The 20,269-nt window shown below is 37.7% G+C and overlaps 1 protein-coding gene across 5 annotated transcripts; it reads left to right on the forward strand.

Annotated features, from left to right (window-relative positions):
• The first annotated feature begins 476 nt into the window (after positions 1-476).
• Positions 477-17,368, forward strand: RAB23 (RAB23, member RAS oncogene family). Of its 5 annotated transcripts, XM_034766251.1 has the most exons (8): positions 575-706; positions 3,185-3,244; positions 5,540-5,749; positions 6,694-6,779; positions 9,853-10,009; positions 11,725-11,807; positions 13,073-13,165; positions 14,043-17,368. In XM_034766251.1, the coding sequence occupies exons 3-8, from the start codon at positions 5,595-5,597 to the stop codon at positions 14,180-14,182; spliced, it is 714 nt and encodes a 237-aa protein (XP_034622142.1). In that variant the 5' UTR covers positions 575-706; positions 3,185-3,244; positions 5,540-5,594; the 3' UTR covers positions 14,183-17,368. The 5 variants fall into 5 exon arrangements, with proteins under 5 accessions (XP_034622144.1, XP_034622142.1, XP_034622143.1 ...); XM_034766253.1 differs by lacking the exons at positions 575-706; positions 3,185-3,244 and adding an exon at positions 477-566; XM_034766252.1 differs by lacking the exon at positions 3,185-3,244 and having other exon boundaries at positions 575-787.
• The last annotated feature ends 2,901 nt before the right edge of the window (positions 17,369-20,269 follow it).

The following is a 20,269-nucleotide window of genomic DNA, read 5'->3' on the forward strand; positions in this document are numbered from 1 at the left end:
CCTAATCTTCTATGATAATCCATTAATTAAAGGCACAAAGTCTAGTGAGGGCAACCCCATGCAGTCCCAGTCCACCTATACCATCCCACTCTTTTGGATGGTGAGATAGATACGGGAGACCACTAGACTGGGGATTAGGCAGGGTTTACGCTGACTCTTCCTCCGGCATTTGGGGAGGATTCATCTACCTTTGTGAAAGTTTTCAAGCATTCAGATCAGCTCTCTCCATGAGCCAAATCCCCAGCTATGAGTAGCGCCCGCCCACCTTCTCTCCTCCATTACTTTGGGGGTTGTTGTAGTTTAACCCCACACTCAACAGCCGGTTCTCGTTTCTATAACGGGCCTGCACCAGAACCCTGGAGGCAACCACCTCGGGAGCCACAACCCAGCTCCACCTCAGCGGCTGACCACAGCGAGGGAAGCGCGGGGGCCCTGCTCGCCCCCCTTACTCCCTGCGTAGCGGCCGCAGGGGCCGCCGCTGTCGCTGGCTGCAGCCGCTCGGGGAGGCGGAGGCAACGGGCGGGGACCTCTCCGCGCCGAGCCCGCGGCCCTGACGGTGTTTCCGGGTGCGGGAGCCGGGATGTGCGTCCGGGTTGGGTTGGCTCCGCTGCGCGGTTTCCTCCCGCCTCCCGGTCTCCGAGACGGAGCCGCAGCCGCTCAGCCTGCAGCGGCCCCCCAGCTTCCCAGGGCCAGCGCCTCCGAGCGGGTCTGTGAGCCCCTGGGGCGGGGCTGGGTGGTGGGGAGCGGGGTCGGGCCCGCTGGGATGCCGGGGGGAGCGCGGAGCTGGGTGAGGCTCTCGGGGCCGGTGTCGGGGTGGGGATGGGGATGGGAGGAGACGCGGGCTGGGCGCGCCCGGCTCGGTTACTCCTGGGGGAGGGGGGTGCTGTTGGTGCCGCCGGTGGGGCTGGCAGCCCCTGCGGGGTCGGGTTACCCTGCTCTGGGAGGATGCTACATGGCAGTGGGGATGGGCCGTGGGGTCGCACTGTGCGTGATGGGCAGGGCCCTGCAGTGCTGTTTGGGCGGACGCGCTGTGGTTTGGTTACCCCGGCCGGGGCGCTGCGTACACGGGCTGGCTTGTCCTGGCCTCGGTAGGGAAGGAAAGTGGCTTGTGTGGGGGTGCTTGCTTTACCTAGGGAAGGGAAGCGAGTGAGTGTGGAAATGCCCTGAAGAGAACAACATAGGGAGGGGTTAAGGAGGCAGCATGTATGAAACCAGCTGGGATCATCATCCTGTTCCCTGAAGAGCGATATTGCTGCAATGGGGAAGCGTAGGATTTATCACAGTTACACTTGGGACCAGCCCAAGCATCCTTTAGAAAGCCAATGTACAAGCGTTTGGACTCTACAGTTTTGTTTGTGCGGACACCTTGACAGTTCTCCCAGATAAATGTCTTTCTGTATAGAGTATAAGCAGTGACTGAAAATGACAAGACAGCTTCCAGTGTCTTCAGTTTACTTGGAATTTTAGCTATTCTTTGTGATTATTCCCTAAAAGTGTATATGTATGTGTCATAACTATATTTACTACAATAATAATAATAGATAGTATAGTGGTACTTAGATATTACTTACATGCAGGGGTCCTGGAGATGGAAGAACTAAAGAGCCATCCCTTCACACTTTTTAAATGTGGGGCATGCCCCCTATTTTGAGAACCTGAACTCAGAAACAGCACAATGCCCCTGTCCCTTAGCCCCCGACCAGAGCCTGGCCCCCACACTTTTGCAATCCTTGTGGTGCCACCGCTTACATGGATGCGAAGAGGGGCGGGGATCAGGCATTCCGGCTCTGCCAGTGTGTGGCCTTGGACAAGTCCCTTTATCACTCTATTTTCCCTTCTGTAAAAAAAAATGGGGAAATACTTCTCACACGAGGTACTTAATACTATCGAAATGCTAGTTATTAATTTTATAATATCCAAATATTGCAAAAAGCAGTGCTTTCATTACTCATAGGAGACTTCGCAGATTATGGGCGTAAATTCAAGTTTGTTCACCACAACCCTCTGCTTATTTCAAGTGTATGTGAAGTACTTGTTGCAACCTCAGAATGAAGCATGTTCAGAACATGTTTAACTTTACATTTTTTCTGTGCTTTCATGTTAGAAATTTAGGTCATGCAAGAGCTGCACATTATTAAAAATCTGTCTGTGAGCATTGCCTATTTACACTAGTAATTTGGTCCTGTTTACAATTATGGAAATTTGCATCATTGCCATTATGCTGGTGTAAACTTGTAATGAAGAGGTGCTGCCCCAGAGCAAAGCTGAGTTTGCAGTGATGCAGCTTATTTTGGTAACATACCAAAAGTTACCTTGATTTTTGTTAAACTTTCTAACGGGGCAATCTGTGTATAGTGGACAATACCTAGCTCAGTGTGGGTGCTAACAGAATACAAATAATAACTTTCACATGCATTTACATGGTAATTATTCCTTAATCACTTCACTTTTGATTTGAACTTTGGGGAGAAGACATTCTTTAAATTCAAGACTGACTTCAGTTATTTTCTTGATATAAAATAATTCAGAATTCCCTAATATTTTTAAGGAAGAAAATACAAAATTGAGAAAGCATAGAAGCTATTGTGAAATAAGTGCAGTATCATGACAACATTATAAAAATTGTTTGAAAGAAAATTCTGCTTAATATAAAGCTACTGTACAAACATGACAACACAATCCCATATAGTATTTTTAAATATACTATAATAAATAACTTGCATCTTGGTGAACGCTTATTACTATGTCAAAGGATAAGTAAACAATTTCAGTGCCTAAACTTGCCTGCAAGTGGTATTTGTTCATTCCCTGGGAAAGAATTGCTATTCAGACAGATTAACAAGAATCAGTATAAGGCTTTGGAATAAAAAACTTACTAATTGTATAGTCAAACATTTCCTGAAGAATCCGTGTGAGATACATATGTGGGTATCAGCAGCAGAGATAGGGGAAACAGATGTGAATTTAGGTCCTAATCCTGTTCTTATTGAGGTCAATGGCAAAAGTCTAAAATGATTTTATTGGAAGCAGTATCAGGCCTGGTATACCTATTAGAAATAGAATCTGAGCAGTTTAAGCTAAATACATCTCTTGTAACCAAAATGCAGGTATTTGCATAATAGAAGGATATGATTCCCAACCTGCTGAGACCAAAAGATCTTTTTTCCGTAAACTCTCATTTTAGGCAGCTGTTGGCTTGGAGGCTGCCGAGGATAAATTCTGTCAATAGGATACCACAAATTCAGTTAAGTTTCTAACTGTAAAAACAAAAGACACCAAAAACTCATGTATTTGCCTTTGTATATTTTGGATGCACATTTCTTCCTTTTCATAAGGCAACACACTGTAGATTGTCTATTTGCCAAATAGCAGATTTGTAAAGTTGCTTAAGATTAATAGTAGCTGTAGTTTCACAAACAGCTTGTGGCACATAGCAACATAACTTATTTTCAGAGTTTACACAAAGTACATGTTAGAATAGAAATAATGCTAAACTTTTATCATCTTTTGTGAAAACAGTGTGCTTTCAGTGCTGTCCTGTTGTTGTTACTACTGCTATGTATTATTTGTCTCTTGGTAGTGCCTAGAAACCCAAACAGAGATAGGAGCCCATTGTACTGGGCTTGATACAAACATAGTAAGAGACCATCCCCGCCCTTAACAGTTCAATCTAAATAAGCAAGACAGACAAAGGAAGTATTTTTATTAGGGTTGTCAAGCGATTAAAAAATTAATTGTGATTAATTGCACAATTAATCGCTCTGCTAAATAATAATAGAATACCATTTATTTAAATATTTGTGGGTGTTTTCTACATTTTCAAATATATTGATTTTAATTATAACACAGAATGCAAAGTATAAAGTACTCACGTTATATTTATTTTTATTACAAATATTTGCACTGTAAAAAACAAAACAAATAGTATTTTTCAATTCACCTAATACAAGTACTGTAGTGCAATCTCTTTATCATGAAAGTTGAACTTACAAAAGTAGAATTATGTACAAAAAACTGCATTCAAAAATAAAACAATAGAAAACTTTAGAGCCTACAAGTCCACTCAGACCTACTTCTTGTTCAGCCAATCACTCAGACAAACAACTTTGTTTACAATTTGCAGGAGTTAATGTTGCCCGCTTCTTGTTTACAAAGTTACCTGAAAGTGAGAACAGGTGTTCACATGGGACTGTCCTAGCTAGTGTCGCAAGATATTTACGTACCAGATGTGCTAAAGATTCATATGTCCCTTCGTGCTTCAATCACCATTCCAGAGCACATGCTGATGATGGGTTCTGCTCGATAACAGTCCAAAGCAGAGTGGACTGACGCATGTTCATTTTCATCTTCTGAGTCAGATGCCACCAGCAGAAGGTTGATTTAGTTTTTTGGTGGTTCGGGTTCTGTAGTTTCTGCATTGGAGTGTTGTTCTTTTAAGACTTTTCAAAGCATGCTCCACACCTTGTTCCTCTCAGATTTTGTATGGCACTTCAGATTCTTAAATCTTGGGTCGAGTGCTGTAGCTATTTTTGGAAATCTCACTTTGGTACCTTCTTTGTGTTTTGTCAAATCTGCAGTGAAAGTGTTCTTAAAACAAACATGTGCTGGGTCATCATCCGAGACTGCTATAACATTAAATGTGAGTAAAACAGAGCAGAAAACATACAGTTCTCCCCCAAGGAGTTCAGTCACAAAGTTAATTATCAGTATTTTTTTTTTAAACGAGCATCATCAGCATGAAAGCATGTCCTGGAATGGTGGCCGAAACATGAAAGGGCATACGAATATTTAGCATATCTGGCACATAAATACCTTGCAATGCTGGCTACAAAAGTGCCATGCGAATGCCTGTTCTCACTTTCAGGTGACATTGTAAATAAGCAGCAGGAAACAGTATCTCCCATAAATGTAAACAAACTTGTTTATCTTAGCGATTGGCTAAACAAGAAGCAGCACTGAGTGGACTTGTAGGCTCTAAAGTTTTACATTGTTTTATTTTTGTGTGCAGTTATGTAACAAAAATAAAATCTACATTTGTAATTTATACTTTCACAATAAAGAGTACTTGTATGAGGTGAATTGAAAAATACTATTTTTTATAATTTTTACAGTGCAAATATTTGTAATCCAAAATAATAATATAAAGTGAGCACTGTACACTTTGTATTCTGTGTTGTAATCGAAATCAATATATTTGAAAATATAAAAAACATCCAAAAATATTTAATAGAATACCAATTGGTATTCTATTGTTTAACAAGGCGATTTAATGGTGCTTAATTTTTTTAATCATGATTCATTTTTTTGAGTTAATCATGCGAGTTTGCTGCAATTAATTGACAGCCCTCATTTTTAGCCCTATTTTATAGATGGAGAACTGAGGCACAGAGATACAAAGTGATTTTCCCAAAGTCATACAAGAAGTCTGTAGCAGAGCTGGAAATTGAAACCGGATCTTGAGAGTCCAGCCCAGTGCCTATTTACAAGACTCTTTCTATTTACAGTATTTTCATGAACATAATATTTACTTCAATTACAGATTTGGGAGATAAAATTCATGCTCCTGAAGTAACTAGAGGTTCTCAGCTGCAGAGATGTTGGAGGAGGATATGGAAGTGGCCATCAAGGTGGTGGTGGTAGGAAATGGAGCAGTTGGGAAGTCCAGTATGATTCAGAGATATTGCAAAGGAATTTTTACAAAAGACTACAAGAAAACTATTGGAGTAGATTTCTTGGAGAGACAAATTCAGTATGTATTCAGCAGATGTTATGCTACTTCTGCCTTTATTTCCTTAGTGCTGTTGTGATTAGCAGGCATGTGGAGATTTGGAACTCAAACTATCTCCCAGACTAAAGACTGGGGGATTTTTTTTTTTTTTTTACATCTTGTTCAGAGGGCTAAAAGTGAAGCATATGTACAGTAATTGGATCACTCAGTTTTCCACTCAAGTACAAGATTTATAATTTGAAATAAAAAATAAAACTCAGACTTTCAGACATACTTGATGACTTTTTCTAAGAAGGTTTGTATATGTTGAACTGCTGATTTTTATTTGCATTCCTTGTTTTAAAAAAAGGAAACATTTGTTATAAGTTATGTGGTTAAAAATGAAAGCAGGAGTTCAGTATGTAAAATGGTTTCAAATAGCTGTTTCAGACTCTTAGATTATTGATAGTGTAAACAGATGATATCTAATCATATTTAAAGGAGGGGAAGATATTAAGGTAATGAAAAAATAAGTTCACAGATCACCTAAGTAGATAAAATAAATAAATAAATGTGTTGAAGGAGCACTGTCCGGGAGCATAGGTTCTCTTTGCATTTTTTTTCCTTTTTAAGACACAGGATTTACAAAACCCAGTATGAATTTAAAAAAAACATGATTTTTGTCTCTTTTTTTTTTTTCTTTGAACATTTTCTGTATTATTGGAAATTTGAGCTCAACAGCGTTGCACTAGATCATGGAGAGACTGAGATTAGTCCTTTTCTTTTCTGTCCAAGCAGAATGAAGTGCCAAAAAGTAAACCGTATCAATGATGAAAAATAAATTTTAATTTTTTTTATTCTCGTCCAAAATACATTATAAGCAAGAGAAATATTTGTAATACATGTGTGCTTTGTTTTGAGTGTCTCTTTAGTCTTGAGTCTCTGTATTCAGTGTGTTGATGAAACATTTATTCCATTTATTTCAGAGTTAATGATGAAGAGGTCAGGCTGATGTTGTGGGACACAGCAGGTCAAGAGGAGTTTGATGCAATAACTAAGGCCTATTATAGAGGTAAAAAAACCCTATATTTTACATCTTGGTGTTTATTTAATTTTTGTACGTAACTTGAGAAAAGTGTAATACAGTTGGCCTAACCAACTTTCTTTTTTGAATAATAGGGACGTTTTATATGTAACGGCAATGCGAAGACCAGTTCAGTTATCGACATTATTCCTCTTTTTTTCAAATGGGAGGGAACCTTTTCAGATTCTTTAGTATTTATTCCCAGACATACAGTATATCTGACTTCATTACGTGCCATTGAATGCAAATTCACAGAGCTGCCATTTAAATAGGATAGAACATAATTAGTCTAATGGCTGGATAGATTTCTGACGTCAGAAGGAAAGTGTGTGCGGGGGAGAGAGAAGATTTGGTGTCAGAACCTTTTTTGTATATGTGCAACTAAACAAGTCCTTCCAACACCAGAATTTATCATGGATAAAAAAAAAGAAAAAACCTAAACTGGAAAGTGGAAATAATATAGCTTGCTCCTATATTGCACTCTTTAAAAGTAAGTCACTCTAAAGTACTTAATGTATGGCGGTTTAAATGGACTTCTAAAAGAATTCTGGTGAGCCATACCACTCAGTGGAAAAATTGAAAGACATTGACATAGACACTTGTTTGATTCTACAGCCATCTTTCTGCATGATCCTGCTATGTGACTGTTGTTATTGGTGTCATGTCGTATGGTAGTTTGCCATCTGGTTAAGGAGCATCAAAATGGATGATGATCTGCCTTGAGAGGTGTGAGTGAGGAGTTAATTCATCTAAATCTACCTTCTTGTAACTTGTATTTGGTGACCAGCTCTGTACCTTGGGCAGAAATCCTAAGGGTCTCTACTTAGTTTTTATTCCTGCCAACTCTTTTTGACATTAATAGGAGTTGCCTGAGTAAGGACTATATCTAGCCTTTAGTAGTTTTCAGTGAACTCTGATGCCAAGTTAAACTTAGGGCTGTATTTCAGCAATTTTAAAGAAAAATCACATCTTCACTCTAGGACCCTTCCCTCCCTTCAAAAACCTGTTGTTGCAAGTCACCTCTGTGCTGTAACATTCAGAAGGAGATGAGGCGGGGATCTCCTGAAAATGCAGTCTGGATGTGGGGATACCTTAAAAGGCTTCTGTAGCCACAGTAACTGTGTTAAAACTGAGCAAGATGAGGCTTCCAGAAGAAGGTGCCTGTCCTGTAGCATTTCTGAGCTTCAGAGGCCCCTACCTAAGCTAGTTGAATGGACAACAAAGGCAGATGAAATTCAGTGTTGACAAATACAAGGTAATGCACATTGGAGGGAATAATTTGATCTACGCATACATTTTTCTGATTCTAAATTATTTGTATCAGCTCAGGAAAAAGACCTGGACATCACTGTGGACACCTTAATGAAGACCGCTGCTCAATATGTAGCTGTGGTCAAAAAAGCAAACAAGATGATGGATACATAAAGAATAGGATAGGGCAGGGGTAGGCAACCTATGGCACGAGTGCCAAAGGCAGCACGCAAGCTGATTTTCAGTGGCACTCACGCTGCCCGGGTCCTGGCCACCGGTTGGGGGGGGCTCTGCATTTTAATTTAATTTTAAATGAAGCTTCTTAAACATTTTTAAAACCTTATTTACTTTACATACAACAATAGTTTAGTTATATATTATAGACTTATAGAAAGAGACCTTCTAAAATCGTTAAAATGTATTACTGGCACGTGAAACCTTAAATTAGAGTGAATAAATCAAGACTCAGCACACCACTTCTGAAAGGTTGCCGACCCCTGGAATAGGGAATAATATGGAAAATAATACAATGTCATTATATATCTCAGTGGAATGCCCTTACCTGGTATACTGTGTGTAGTTCTTGTCACTGTAGAGGAAAAAAGAAATAGAGGGGTGTTGAAGATTGCCGATGAGAATAATTAGGATCATGGAAAAATCCTCAGATTGGAAAATTTGGGCCTGTTTCACCTTAGTAAGAAAATGAATGGGGGGGGAACCTGAGAAAAGTATACACAGCAATGAATGGTTTAGAAAAACTAGATTGAGGCCTTCTACTTGCTCTCATACAATAACAAAGGGATGTTCAATGAAGCTGAAATTTGGAAAGTTCACACTGATTAAAGGAAATATTTTTCCACCAAGTGCGCAGTTAGATATCTGCCACAGGATATTCTTGAGGCCAAGCAGAACTCACAAAAATATTAAATATTTATGTAGGTAACAAGTATCCAGCATTATGATAGTAACTATTAAACAGAAGTTTTGAAAGGAATATAAACCATCAAGTATTTCCCTATGTGTTCGAGCTTGCTGATGACTTCGGGCCACTGGATAATCAAAAGACCATTGACTCAAATTTTCAAAGTAATGATTGTCAGCCACCTTACAAGTAACGCGTTCAGTAGCCAATTGACAATCCATTGGCACTACCATCACAATAGCAAAAGAGTTGCTGCCACTGTGTATAAATGCTGTAAAATTTTGGTTGTTTCCTTCAAAACAACATGAGGGAAATGTGCATGAATTAGAAATTAACTTTTTTTTTAAAGCTCTTTGAGAAAATTTGTTTGTAAAACAAAACCCTGAAAATTTTAACTTTTCAAGCAAAAAACCTCCAAAAAACAAATTGCTATAGCATTTTTTCACCTGAATTTGTAACCTAAATGTAACAAATCTCAGAAGTAGATGGCAAACTTACAATATGAAGTATCTTTACAGATATTAAAGATTACCTAGGTACATATATGGCCCTTACTGTAGTATCTGAGAAGCCTCCCATATTAGTAAAAATGAGCAACAGACAGACCTTTGTCTCTCTCTCTTTTCCCCTCTCCATCTTTCTCTGCCTGCTGGAGTAGCTTGAAAGATAGCAGAATGACAACTATCTTGAAGAACAGTATTAATGACCAAAATAAGATGACAGTCTATTATTCTTACTTTAAGGCTCCCTAACCATCATTTTGACACAATACAGTAATAAAACTCTGCCCGTCTGAAATAAAATGAAAAGCCACCATATCCCAAATACCTTTTTATAGGTTTGTCTTTATTTTTCTCTTACTAAATTGATAATTGTCTTTGTTTTTAGGAGCCCAGGCTTGTGTGCTTGTATTTTCTACCACTGACAGGGATTCTTTTGAAACAATCCCCACCTGGAAGGAGAAAGTCGTGGCTGAAGTTGGAGACATCCCCACGGTGCTTGTGCAGAATAAGATTGACCTCCTGGATGATTCTTGTATAAAGAAGTAGGCATTTCATCATATTGTCTTTTGAAATCAGAGGATTTATTGCAGTCTTTTATTTTTTCAAAATCTATGGGAGTTGATGGTGAAGACTCATATAATCGTATGTTTACTAAAGTTCCAAACCTAGGGCCTAATTCTGCAACCACACTTGGATAATTCCACAAACCTCAGTGGTGCTACTCCCATGAGTAAAGTTACTCATGTACTTATGTGTTTTCTAGATTGGGGAATTAGTGCTCACTTCAAGTTTTCTTTTTTTTTCTTTTGTTTTCTAAGCACCTTCAAAAATGAGCAGGGAACCCCGTAAGTAGTCTGGTTGGGCCACAATGAGAAATTACTCCATTTTGTATTCAGGGAGCTGTAAAATATGCCTTCTCGGCAGCCCAAATTTTACAACAGCTGTTAAACTTAGTTGTAGCCCAACCACGTTATATACGCTGGTTTGGTTAGTGAATGCATACAGTTGCCAAACTGGGTTAAACAGATTTTTAAAATGTACCTTTACATGTTTGCTTTTGTTTTCTGTTCTGAAATTGTTCTTTCATATACTCATGTTTTATCAAAGTACTGTATTTCTGTATTATAGAAATTTACAACCCATTAACATCCACAAACTCAGTCACTCTCAGCTCCCTCTTCCCTGCTCTCTCCTCCATAGACTGAAGTGTCAATTCATTCTATTCCACGCTCTCCCTCACCCTGGAATCAAACTCAGAAATTGCAACTCGCATTGCCCCCAGCATCCACTTCCTCTACTCCTATTTGTGCCTATGGAGAAAGTTGAATGACCATGCTGAATACTTCTACTATTAATTCAGTCTCCCCTCCTTTAGTTCTACAGTTTTCCTGGTCTAGCTAAACTACTTCTCCCTCTCATTGTTTCCTACACTGACTGTCCTCGTGCCTGTTCTCTCCCTTTGATATCCACCTAAAGCTCAACTTCCCCTTCCTTCACCCACACAGGATATTACTGATTTTCAAAGAGAAAATAAACAAGATCAAATGTGACCTCCTCTTTCATCCATGTCACCAACACTGAGGTTTCTCACCTCTTTTACTTCTATAAACCTTCCTTTTCATCCCTTCCCACCTCATGACATCCCTTGTCCCAGTTCTCATGCCCTCCCTCAACTCCTTAAAATTTCACTCTCAAGTTTTCCCCTCACAATACAAACATAATGTTGTCTCCCACTTACTTTAACAACCCCCCCCCAAGTCCCTCATCCCTTTCCAGCTACTGCCCTGTCTTCTGCCTTTCATCTCTAAACTCATTGCCTCAGGTTTATTTTTTCCAGCTCTTTGGTCCCTTCCAATCTGGTTTCCCCCTCTGTCTTACTGGAGTAGAGAATCTCTAAGATCTTCCTTGTCTCTCTGTCTACACTACTAACATTTTCATTCAGACCCTCCTAATCTGCTGTCTTGATTAGTTGCAACCTCCTTCCCTTTGGCTTTTATGACACCCATCTCGCTACTGCCAGGGAGGTTTTTTTTAAACATAATCAAATAGACGTGAAAATGTAACAATTCTGAATTGAAAAGGAATGCTCCAACAAAACATCTCATTGTTAAAGTGGACAGGTCATAAAGTAATTAAAGAGCAGCTACCTCCTCACCTGATCTTCTGACTGAATTAATTCCAAAGAATTTTGTGTACAGTATTGATAAACACTGGCATAATATACAAATCAGTATTTACAAGTCTTTCTGTTGTGCAGTGAAGAGGCAGAAGCATTGGCAAAAAAGTTAAAGTTGAGATTCTACCGAGCATCAGTGAAAGAGGACCTAAATGTAACTGAAGGTAAGAGATATGGCAAATACAGGATTTTGTCCTGTCCTCTGCCATGTAGTGTTGCACATCTGTGTACCCTGGAAACTAATCCACTGGTTTTATCACGTTTTTTGGCCACTCTCTTATTTCCTGGCACTGCACAGTAGTCACAGTAGGGAATAACATCTTAAATTTGATTGTCACTTGATACAGTTATGTAACATTTTTTTCCTTTACTTGTAGTTCTCTTCCGTTTTTCTTCCACACTTAAGGTAAAAGTAAAATTTTCAAAAGTGCTTAAGTGATTTAGGTATCTAAATCTTACTGGCTTTCAATGGGAATTAGGCTCTTTGAAAATTTTACTGATAAGGATTAAATTTATGGATTGCAAGTTGTTTAACAGTGTACAGTTGAACTTAATTGCTGAAAAAACTTTTAACATGGATGCAGCTGTCTGTTAGTAATGTCATACCAACTTCTATAATTCTGCTATTTTTATGCATAAATTCAGTTTCATAATAGTAATATATTCCAGGTAGTGCCTTTCTGGGGCGGTTCTGGCATTTATAGGGACATTCTGATTTAATCTGGATTTTGTCCGGTGATACAAGAAATGAGAAGTGCACTACCTATTTCTCCTTTTCACTTAGATTTTCATCCTGGAAAACAAATTTGCAAGGGAAAAATAAACAAATTTAAAAATCCACCTATATGTGCATTATTAAAGTAGATTACCAAACAACTGCAGATAATTGTTGATACCGTGTATGGCTTCTGAAAATTCCCACATATAGTAGACTACTCACAGTCCTATTGGCATCAATGTAGCAACAGTTAAATTTTTTTGATTTTTTTTTTTTTAATCTTGGTTTACATGACTGCTGTTATTTTTATTATAACACTTGCTGTAAGACCTATGTGTAGTAAATGCTTAAAGATGCTACCTTATTTTAACAGTATCTAAAAGTTCTAATCTTTATGACAACATGTATGTGCCCATTCACTGCGGTATAAAGCATAACAAACTATATATGGCCCTGATCTTGCAAGTGACTCTGGGTAGACCCAGGTGGAAGTTAGTGATGCTCTGTACTGGTACAGCGATTTGCCCACATGGAATCGCTTGCAGGACTGGGGCCCATAGTATCAAATCAGGTGCTTATAACTCAGCTTTGTTACCAAAATGAATCTCTAGTACTAAGATGAGCTGATATATTATGAAGCTTTGCAGAGATGTCCATATGGAGATCCCTATCTTAGAGTCTCACACTCTGATAAGTATCTTTGTATTTCAGTTTTTAAATATTTGGCTGAAAAATATCTTCAAAGGCTCAAACAACAAACAGCTGAAGATCCAGATGTAGTACATACAAGTAGTAACAAAATTGGTAAGTATGCAACAATAAACTGCAGCCAGTCAGTGTTTTATGCTGATGAAGCCTACTATTAATTACCTAAGGATCTGATCCATCTTCCATTGGAGTCACAGGGAGTTGATTTCACACTGCTAATTAGCTTTTTTCTACCTTACTATATTGTCTGTTATCCTTTTGTAATATAGTCAAACTAATGTACTAACAATTCTGGCCAATGTTTGTGAACTACCCTTTTTATTCAATTCTTGGGAAGAACATTGTAAGGACTTGAGAATGGATGTTTCCCTGACACTTGCCTTTTTTTTTAAATGTAATTGGTATTAGTGTTAGTCATGCTGGAGCAGATATACAAGAGACTCACTGTGAAAAGATCTGGCATTTAATGAGAAGGGCTTTGTAAACTTTGTCTTTTGTAAGGAAACCTTGAACTTTAGTTCTTTAAAGCACTTTTGAGTCAACTGATTTTTTTCCTCCTTAAAGCCCTCTTCTTTTATACTACCCTTTTCCTCTCCTTTATCCCAACAAAGTTGCTAATTTAAAAGCCCTGTCATGTTTGTTTATTGTATTACTCAACTAAACATAAGTTTGTTGCCATGTGATTAGCATCTGAGTAAGTATGCAATTGTCCAGTTCCTTAGGTGTACATTTTGTGCTAGTATTAAACCTCACAGTGGCATGTATTTAACTCCAACTGGCTCTAGTTCAGAAACATAGCTTATTGAACTCTAGCTGCAAGTGACCACAAGAATAAATAACAGTTCAGGAATTAAAGAGCTTGTGTTTGAGATGTATTACTATGCATTAGTAAATGCTTTGGCTTAAGATTCAACATATAAAAAGTAGAAAGAGATTCACAGAAATTGCTGCTTTTTTTCTTTAAATTATGTAGGTGTTTTTAATACAGCTGGTGGAAGTCATTCGGGCCACAATTCTAGCACACTTAATGGTGGAGATGTCATCAACCTTAGACCAAACAAACAGAGGACCAAGAAAAACAGAAGTCCTTTTAGCAGTTGCAACATACCTTAGAACCACTTTTGGAAGGAAAAAGAATGACAGTCATTTGGATGAAGTTGTGCAATTAAATACGGAATACAGCAGATATAGAGGTATTTTACCAGTGCTCTAGCAAACCTTGCACCTACAGGATCCTTGATAGATGGTGGATTTAAATAATATTGCTGTTGCAATGTTTATTTTGTATGTAAAGTGAGACCCCGGTGGCAAAACAAACAAACAAAATATAGAACCATTGTTGTCCCTGTGCATGTTTTTTTAAATTGGATGAGCTTTTCCTGTTTGAAGGAATGATGTACAAAGCTATGTAATAGGTTTGGCTGAATGGTTAAGCATATTAAAAATGTAAGCATAGTGCTTACAAGTATCGGTACATAATAATATGACCCAAGGTGAGGTAGCTTCCTTCCAATTACATTTACCTGCAAATTTGATAGAAGAGTGGTAGTCAACCAGGACTGTGAAAAGTAAAATGAGAAGCAAAAGACAGACATCATATTTGTCAGATTACACTAATACATATTCTGGCAATTTTATTGGTGCAATAAGTTTGTATATTATATGAATGTTAAGTAAGGTGTGTACATAGATATTTGGTACAAGTACTCAGACCACACAAGAGGATACAGTATTGGATTAAAATAGCATCCTTAAAAATTTTTTCACTTCTTAAAATTTTGCATTTCAAATGAGGCTTTCCAAAGGAGTTCTATTCATTCATTAATTAACTCACTACACTTTTGGGGCCTTAAAGCTTAGGTTTAAGAAGAGATGTGCCAAAAACATTTTTTCCTTTTTATTTTGTAATGCACTACAGATGTTTTTGTAAAGTTTGTTTGTGTCAGTCATAACAGGGTAAGCAAGTAGTATTTTCTGATACTGATCAGTCAGCTAAATGGAACCCATACATTTTCAATTGTATTCCTGTCCAAAAATATATTGCTGACATCTAATATGTTCATGTAGCATGAACTATGAAAAGTATGTTGAATTTGCAGAGTGGGATGTCAACAAAATGTCTTAAGTTCTATTGAGAAATTCCATGGTAGGTGTAAACTGTGTTCTGGAGGATCCAACAAGTTGTAGCTGAAGACTAAATCACATATTAAACTAATGAGACTTTCTTTAATGTTGTCTCATATTCAGAGTTATGCTGCTGGTTAAAAATATAATTCTGCAATATCAGACCTAAGGGGTAAAGTTTTCAGAAGTGACTTAAGGCTTGCCTTCACGGTGCACCAATGCGCATTAGAGGGCTATGATTCCTAAAGCACATCATGTTACACCTAAGTGACCCATATTCCTGCTAGCATGAACTAAAAGTTCCCTAGTGCACATTAACATAGACGTGCAGTAGGGAACTTTTAGTTCATGCCAGCAGGGTTTTCATGAGCAAGTTAGTGCACAACACATTGTTGCACTTTGGAAATAACATCACTCTAGTGTGCATTGCCATGCTATGTGGACATTCAGGCATCTAAGTCTAATTGAAAGTCAATAGAACTCAGGCTTCTAAATCATTAAGGTGCTTTTGAAAATTTCACCCAGTTCTCTCGGAGCATGCATTTTAAAAATATCCATTTTGTTTGTTTTTGTATGATGTCGTATAATTTTAATTTTCTAGGATTTTCTATAACAAAGCTCTGCCAGCAACAAATGCAAAAATATTCTGCTTTAAGATATTCAGAATTTTAATAGTTTTTAAATGGATGCATTAGAGTGAAAATTACATGACCTGGAGCTGTAAGTATTCAATATAGATGGCTACACAATTCCTATTGATAACTGATTTTCATTATACCTTAACGGGTTGGTTTAATAGTTATACTTTCAGTTTAGTTTCTTTCATAATTTTTCTACTTTTTCCCAATACCATGGGAGAATTTCTTATCAAGTAAACATATAATGCAGTAAGTCTGCACTCTTGTTAGTACTTGGTATATGTTGGAGGAGGGACTTACCTTTTCATTAATTCATATAATAAGTGTAACTTGTTAATTTCTGAGACCTTGAGCATGAAAACTGAAATGTACTCTTGGTCCACCAGTCTCACATGTTGGTAAACTGTGTGCGTGGTGATACTTACAGACACTAAATAATCTGAAGTGCTGCATTGTATGTTAATATATTATATTTCCCGTGAAGTATCTTGTTTCTGTAACAAGCTGTTGCTGCATCTCCCATTGCTGGCAATGAGATGGGCATCGAGGCTCTCAATCCCCTCTTCTATTATTAAAAAAATGGTTCTTACTGCAGTGTTTCTTACATACTCTGTTAGATAAAGGCCTTTATTTTTAAAAAGTGCATTTAATCATTGTATGGATGTATAAATGGGGCCAAATCTTACCTCTTGTCAATTTCATGAGTAAGATAGCAGGATTTGGTAAGAAAGAGAATCAGTCTCATACATAATGTGACATCTCAACATTTCAGGATTTAAGTAGAGTGTATATTTGTGCAGAATTTTGTCAAACTTTTTTAATGTTGAAACTTTTACATTATGCGAGTAGCCTGCCAGTTTTACGTTTTTTTAAAAAGCAGGACTGTCTATAACTTCAATTTTTGCCTTATTTAACTTTGTACAAAGTACTGAAGAATAAGAGCCTTTATTACACATAATTGCCATTTGTACGGCTATGTTTAAGGTCTGTCATTATAAACCACTTTTTTCAGGATTGAAAACTTGACAGAAGCTTCTATACCAGGCTGAAACTTGTCAGAATTACCAAATATGAGGGAAGTTTAAATGTATTACAATGAGACTACTTGCATGCTTAAAGTTAAGCACATGTGTAAGTAGTCGAAGAGTCAGGTAGTAAGTAGTGTGGTTATCTTCCTTCCCACCTCTCACTCTAAAGTGGCTCTTCTTTTTATGTATTAACTTTGTGGACAGTCAGTTTCCAGTATGGCAGGAAGAGATGAAGAATGCAACAAATTGACATTGGGATGATAGTTTACTGTGCATTTGTGCTAATTAAAATTGTAAAGGATTTTAGCATACAGATATGCAGCAGCAGACTAGCAAGTTGCAGAGTTCCTTGGGCACTCAACTCCTCAGATGTAGTTTCTAACTTTTGGATGAATAACAGACATATTTAAATTATTAGCACTCATACAGCTCCATATGATTAGTTTTTAGTATAAACTAATGTTACAAAAAAAGAAAAACACATTCATGTGCACTCTCAATTAAAATATTTTGGAGAGAGTGTGGTTTACTCTCCAAAACTAAAACATACAGCGCTGGTAACAAAATGCCATGAGTGCATCTCATTGTGACGATGTTGTAGAAAAGGATGTGGTCCTCTGTTGTAAACCTGCAGCAGTGGGTTTACATAATGTATCATGAACAACTGTTCCCATCTCAACAAATGAAGTTCTGTTCTATAGGTACAGTAAGAACTAGGCTAACTGCATTCCAATTACATCTGGTGACCTCTCTTGAATCTTTGCACTGGGTGTCTTACTTGGACCCTATCATTTCTATTTGTGCTGCTATGGACTGATTATGCTGCCATTAAAGGAAAACTTCAGTAATTAGTTATGCCTTAGCTAAGTGAGTGTTTACTAAACTAGTCTATACACTACAGGAGCAATTTTTAGAAGCATCTGTTACTATTTCATTTATCCATTCAGTGAATGGGCTTGCTTCATTCAGTGAGGCCTGCCTTTTTAATGATACTTTTCACTAGGGGATGCTATTTGATATGAAGTAGGATGGCTATGATTCATTTTCCTTTGGAAATAACAAAGCTCTGAGGTGCAAGTTCAGTCATTTTAAATTTTGTTTTGGTTAACCCAGCTTAACTTTTTTAAAATCATAGAATTTATAGCTTCAGAGCTTTCTGATTTTTTCATTGTTTCCAAAAGGCAAAGCTTATCCTTTCAGTCCAAATGTGCATCACCATATTTTCAAGCTGATTTCCTGGTTTTTATTTTATTACACTTAAACTTGTTTTACTCTTCTTTGTAATTAGTGGTTTGACTATAGCTTATGTTTCACTGTAGCTTTTTTTTTTTTTTGGTCACTTCCACAGATTGTATCTTTATAGTAAAGGGAATTCAGCAGTTGAACACATTGTACTGCTCAGCGCTTGTGCCTATTTACAGTGCATAATGCTCAGTGAACATGCACTTTGAACACGTTAATTCATAAGTCTGATAGCTATCAGTTAATTAGTAATATGAGAATTCATTATTTGCACTGGTGAACCTGCTTGTGGGTACTCACGCTTACAACTACACAATATATAAGCTTATTGTATTTCAATGATAATACCAAAAACTGCATCAGATTTCTAAATGTCTCTATAAATTTTTGCTCAGTAAGATGAAGAGCAATTATGGTCCAATCAGCTTGCTTAGTTTCATCAAATTGCCTTTACTATATTGCTATAAGAAAAATCACTTGTACTGATCATTAATATGTTCAGTAAAATCTGAGGGTTATAATAATAGGTATATCTCCATATATTATATCTCATAGAGCTGGAAGGGACCCTGAAAGGTCATCAAGTCCAGCCCCCTGCCTTCACTAGGCAGGACCAAGTACTGATTTTGCCCCAGATCCTTAAGTGGCCCACTTAAGGATTGAACTCATAACCCTGGGTTTAGCAGGCCAATGCTCAAACCACTGAGCTATCCCTCCCCCCACTAAATTATAAATTCAAGCTATACTGTATTGACAAATGTATGTATTGTACTCCTAATACCTAATCAGAATTGGTAAGCAGAATTAACAGTGAGTCTTGCAAGAGTAATAAATTTAAGACTTCACACATTATTACAGAAAGATGAGAAGTCTTTCAAACAATTAAAATTCAAAGGTTAATTCCTCTTTGTATGATGGGAGAGACCATGACCTAAAAGTCAAGTGAACCTTATTTAGGTAATACTAAAAATAGTCTCAGTCTCAAGTTACCAGTAGAATTAGGGTAATACTGATATATTATATGTCTAGTGAGCATTCTGTGTCTCTCATTTGAAACAATAGGCTGCTGACTAAACTTGGTCAAAATATATTAAACAAAAAATTAGTTTGGGCCAAATGGGATATTGCTCTCATCACTAAAATAAAAATCCATTGTTACTAATAAATGACTTATCTAAGTTGCATATTTCTATGAATCTGAATGGTTAAAACAAATCAAATGTATAACTTTTTATCACCATCATGTACCCAAATAATGTAATATACTTATTTTTTTAGAAATTCATGTCAACATGACCTATACTTAATACTCAAACAAGTGGAAAAATAAATGTTTCAAAATGAATACTTTGTGTGTGCTATTTCTATAAAACCACTGAAAGTTAATTTTAACCATCTGTTTTAAGTGACGTTTAGCTGAGTCACAGCAATTTGTAAACACTACTTACTTGAATACTGTTTGGGCTGCATAGCATGTTGCTGCTTCTGTAGATACATTAAATTGCTGAAGCATCAAATTGCTAGAAATTGCTATACCCCTGTGGCTGTGTAACCAAATCTGCATCTCCCTAACAGTCCCATGTGAAGCAATGCACTCCAGAGTCTGGTATGACTGATTCAAATTAATATACTGTCAACAGTGGAGAAAAAAGCTAGTTGTTATAACCATCTTAAAATGAACAAGTTTAGGAAGAAAATCCAATAGAAGCACCACCTTGCCTTGTTCTTAGATAGTAGAAGTTCTATGATTAGACTGGGATAAGACAATCGGCACAATGGAGGGGCTTAGAGCACCATTTTAGATCTAGAAGCCTGTGACTAGTGGTAGACATTTAGGGATAAGAAATGTTAGAAATAGAACAGAAGGACATTTGATTCACAGAAAAAATGAGTGGGTGTGTCAGCTCCACTCAGATACCTCTAGACTGATATGAGGTGAGCTAGCTGCTGAATCCCTGGGTGTTTTGAGCCTCCAGAGACTGAATAGGGTCCAGGCACTGCTGCTGTCTTAGGGCCTATGGGCACATTCTCAGCGTGCAGATCTTCTATCAGGCACCCCCTCTGAGAGCTGCAATCAAGAGGACTCTGCTCAGGCCCTAGAACCAGTGCTGATGTCTCAGAGTCCCACCCTTAAACAAGCCTTCTGCCAGAACTCTAGCCATGGGGAG

The sequence above is a fragment of the Trachemys scripta genome, chromosome 3 (assembly GCF_013100865.1).
Source record: "Trachemys scripta elegans isolate TJP31775 chromosome 3, CAS_Tse_1.0, whole genome shotgun sequence".
Classification (NCBI taxonomy): domain Eukaryota; kingdom Metazoa; phylum Chordata; order Testudines; family Emydidae; genus Trachemys; species Trachemys scripta.

Excerpts from the sequence above, each read along its gene's own strand:
- RAB23 (XM_034766253.1), top strand. The coding sequence starts at position 5,595 with ATGTTGGAGGAGGATATGGAAGTGGCCATCAAGGTGGTGGTGGTAGGA. Across the intron at positions 10,010-11,724 it reads GATGATTCTTGTATAAAGAA|TGAAGAGGCAGAAGCATTGG; the intron begins GTAGGCATTTCA and ends TCTGTTGTGCAG. Across the intron at positions 13,166-14,042 it reads TACAAGTAGTAACAAAATTG|GTGTTTTTAATACAGCTGGT; the intron begins GTAAGTATGCAA and ends TAAATTATGTAG.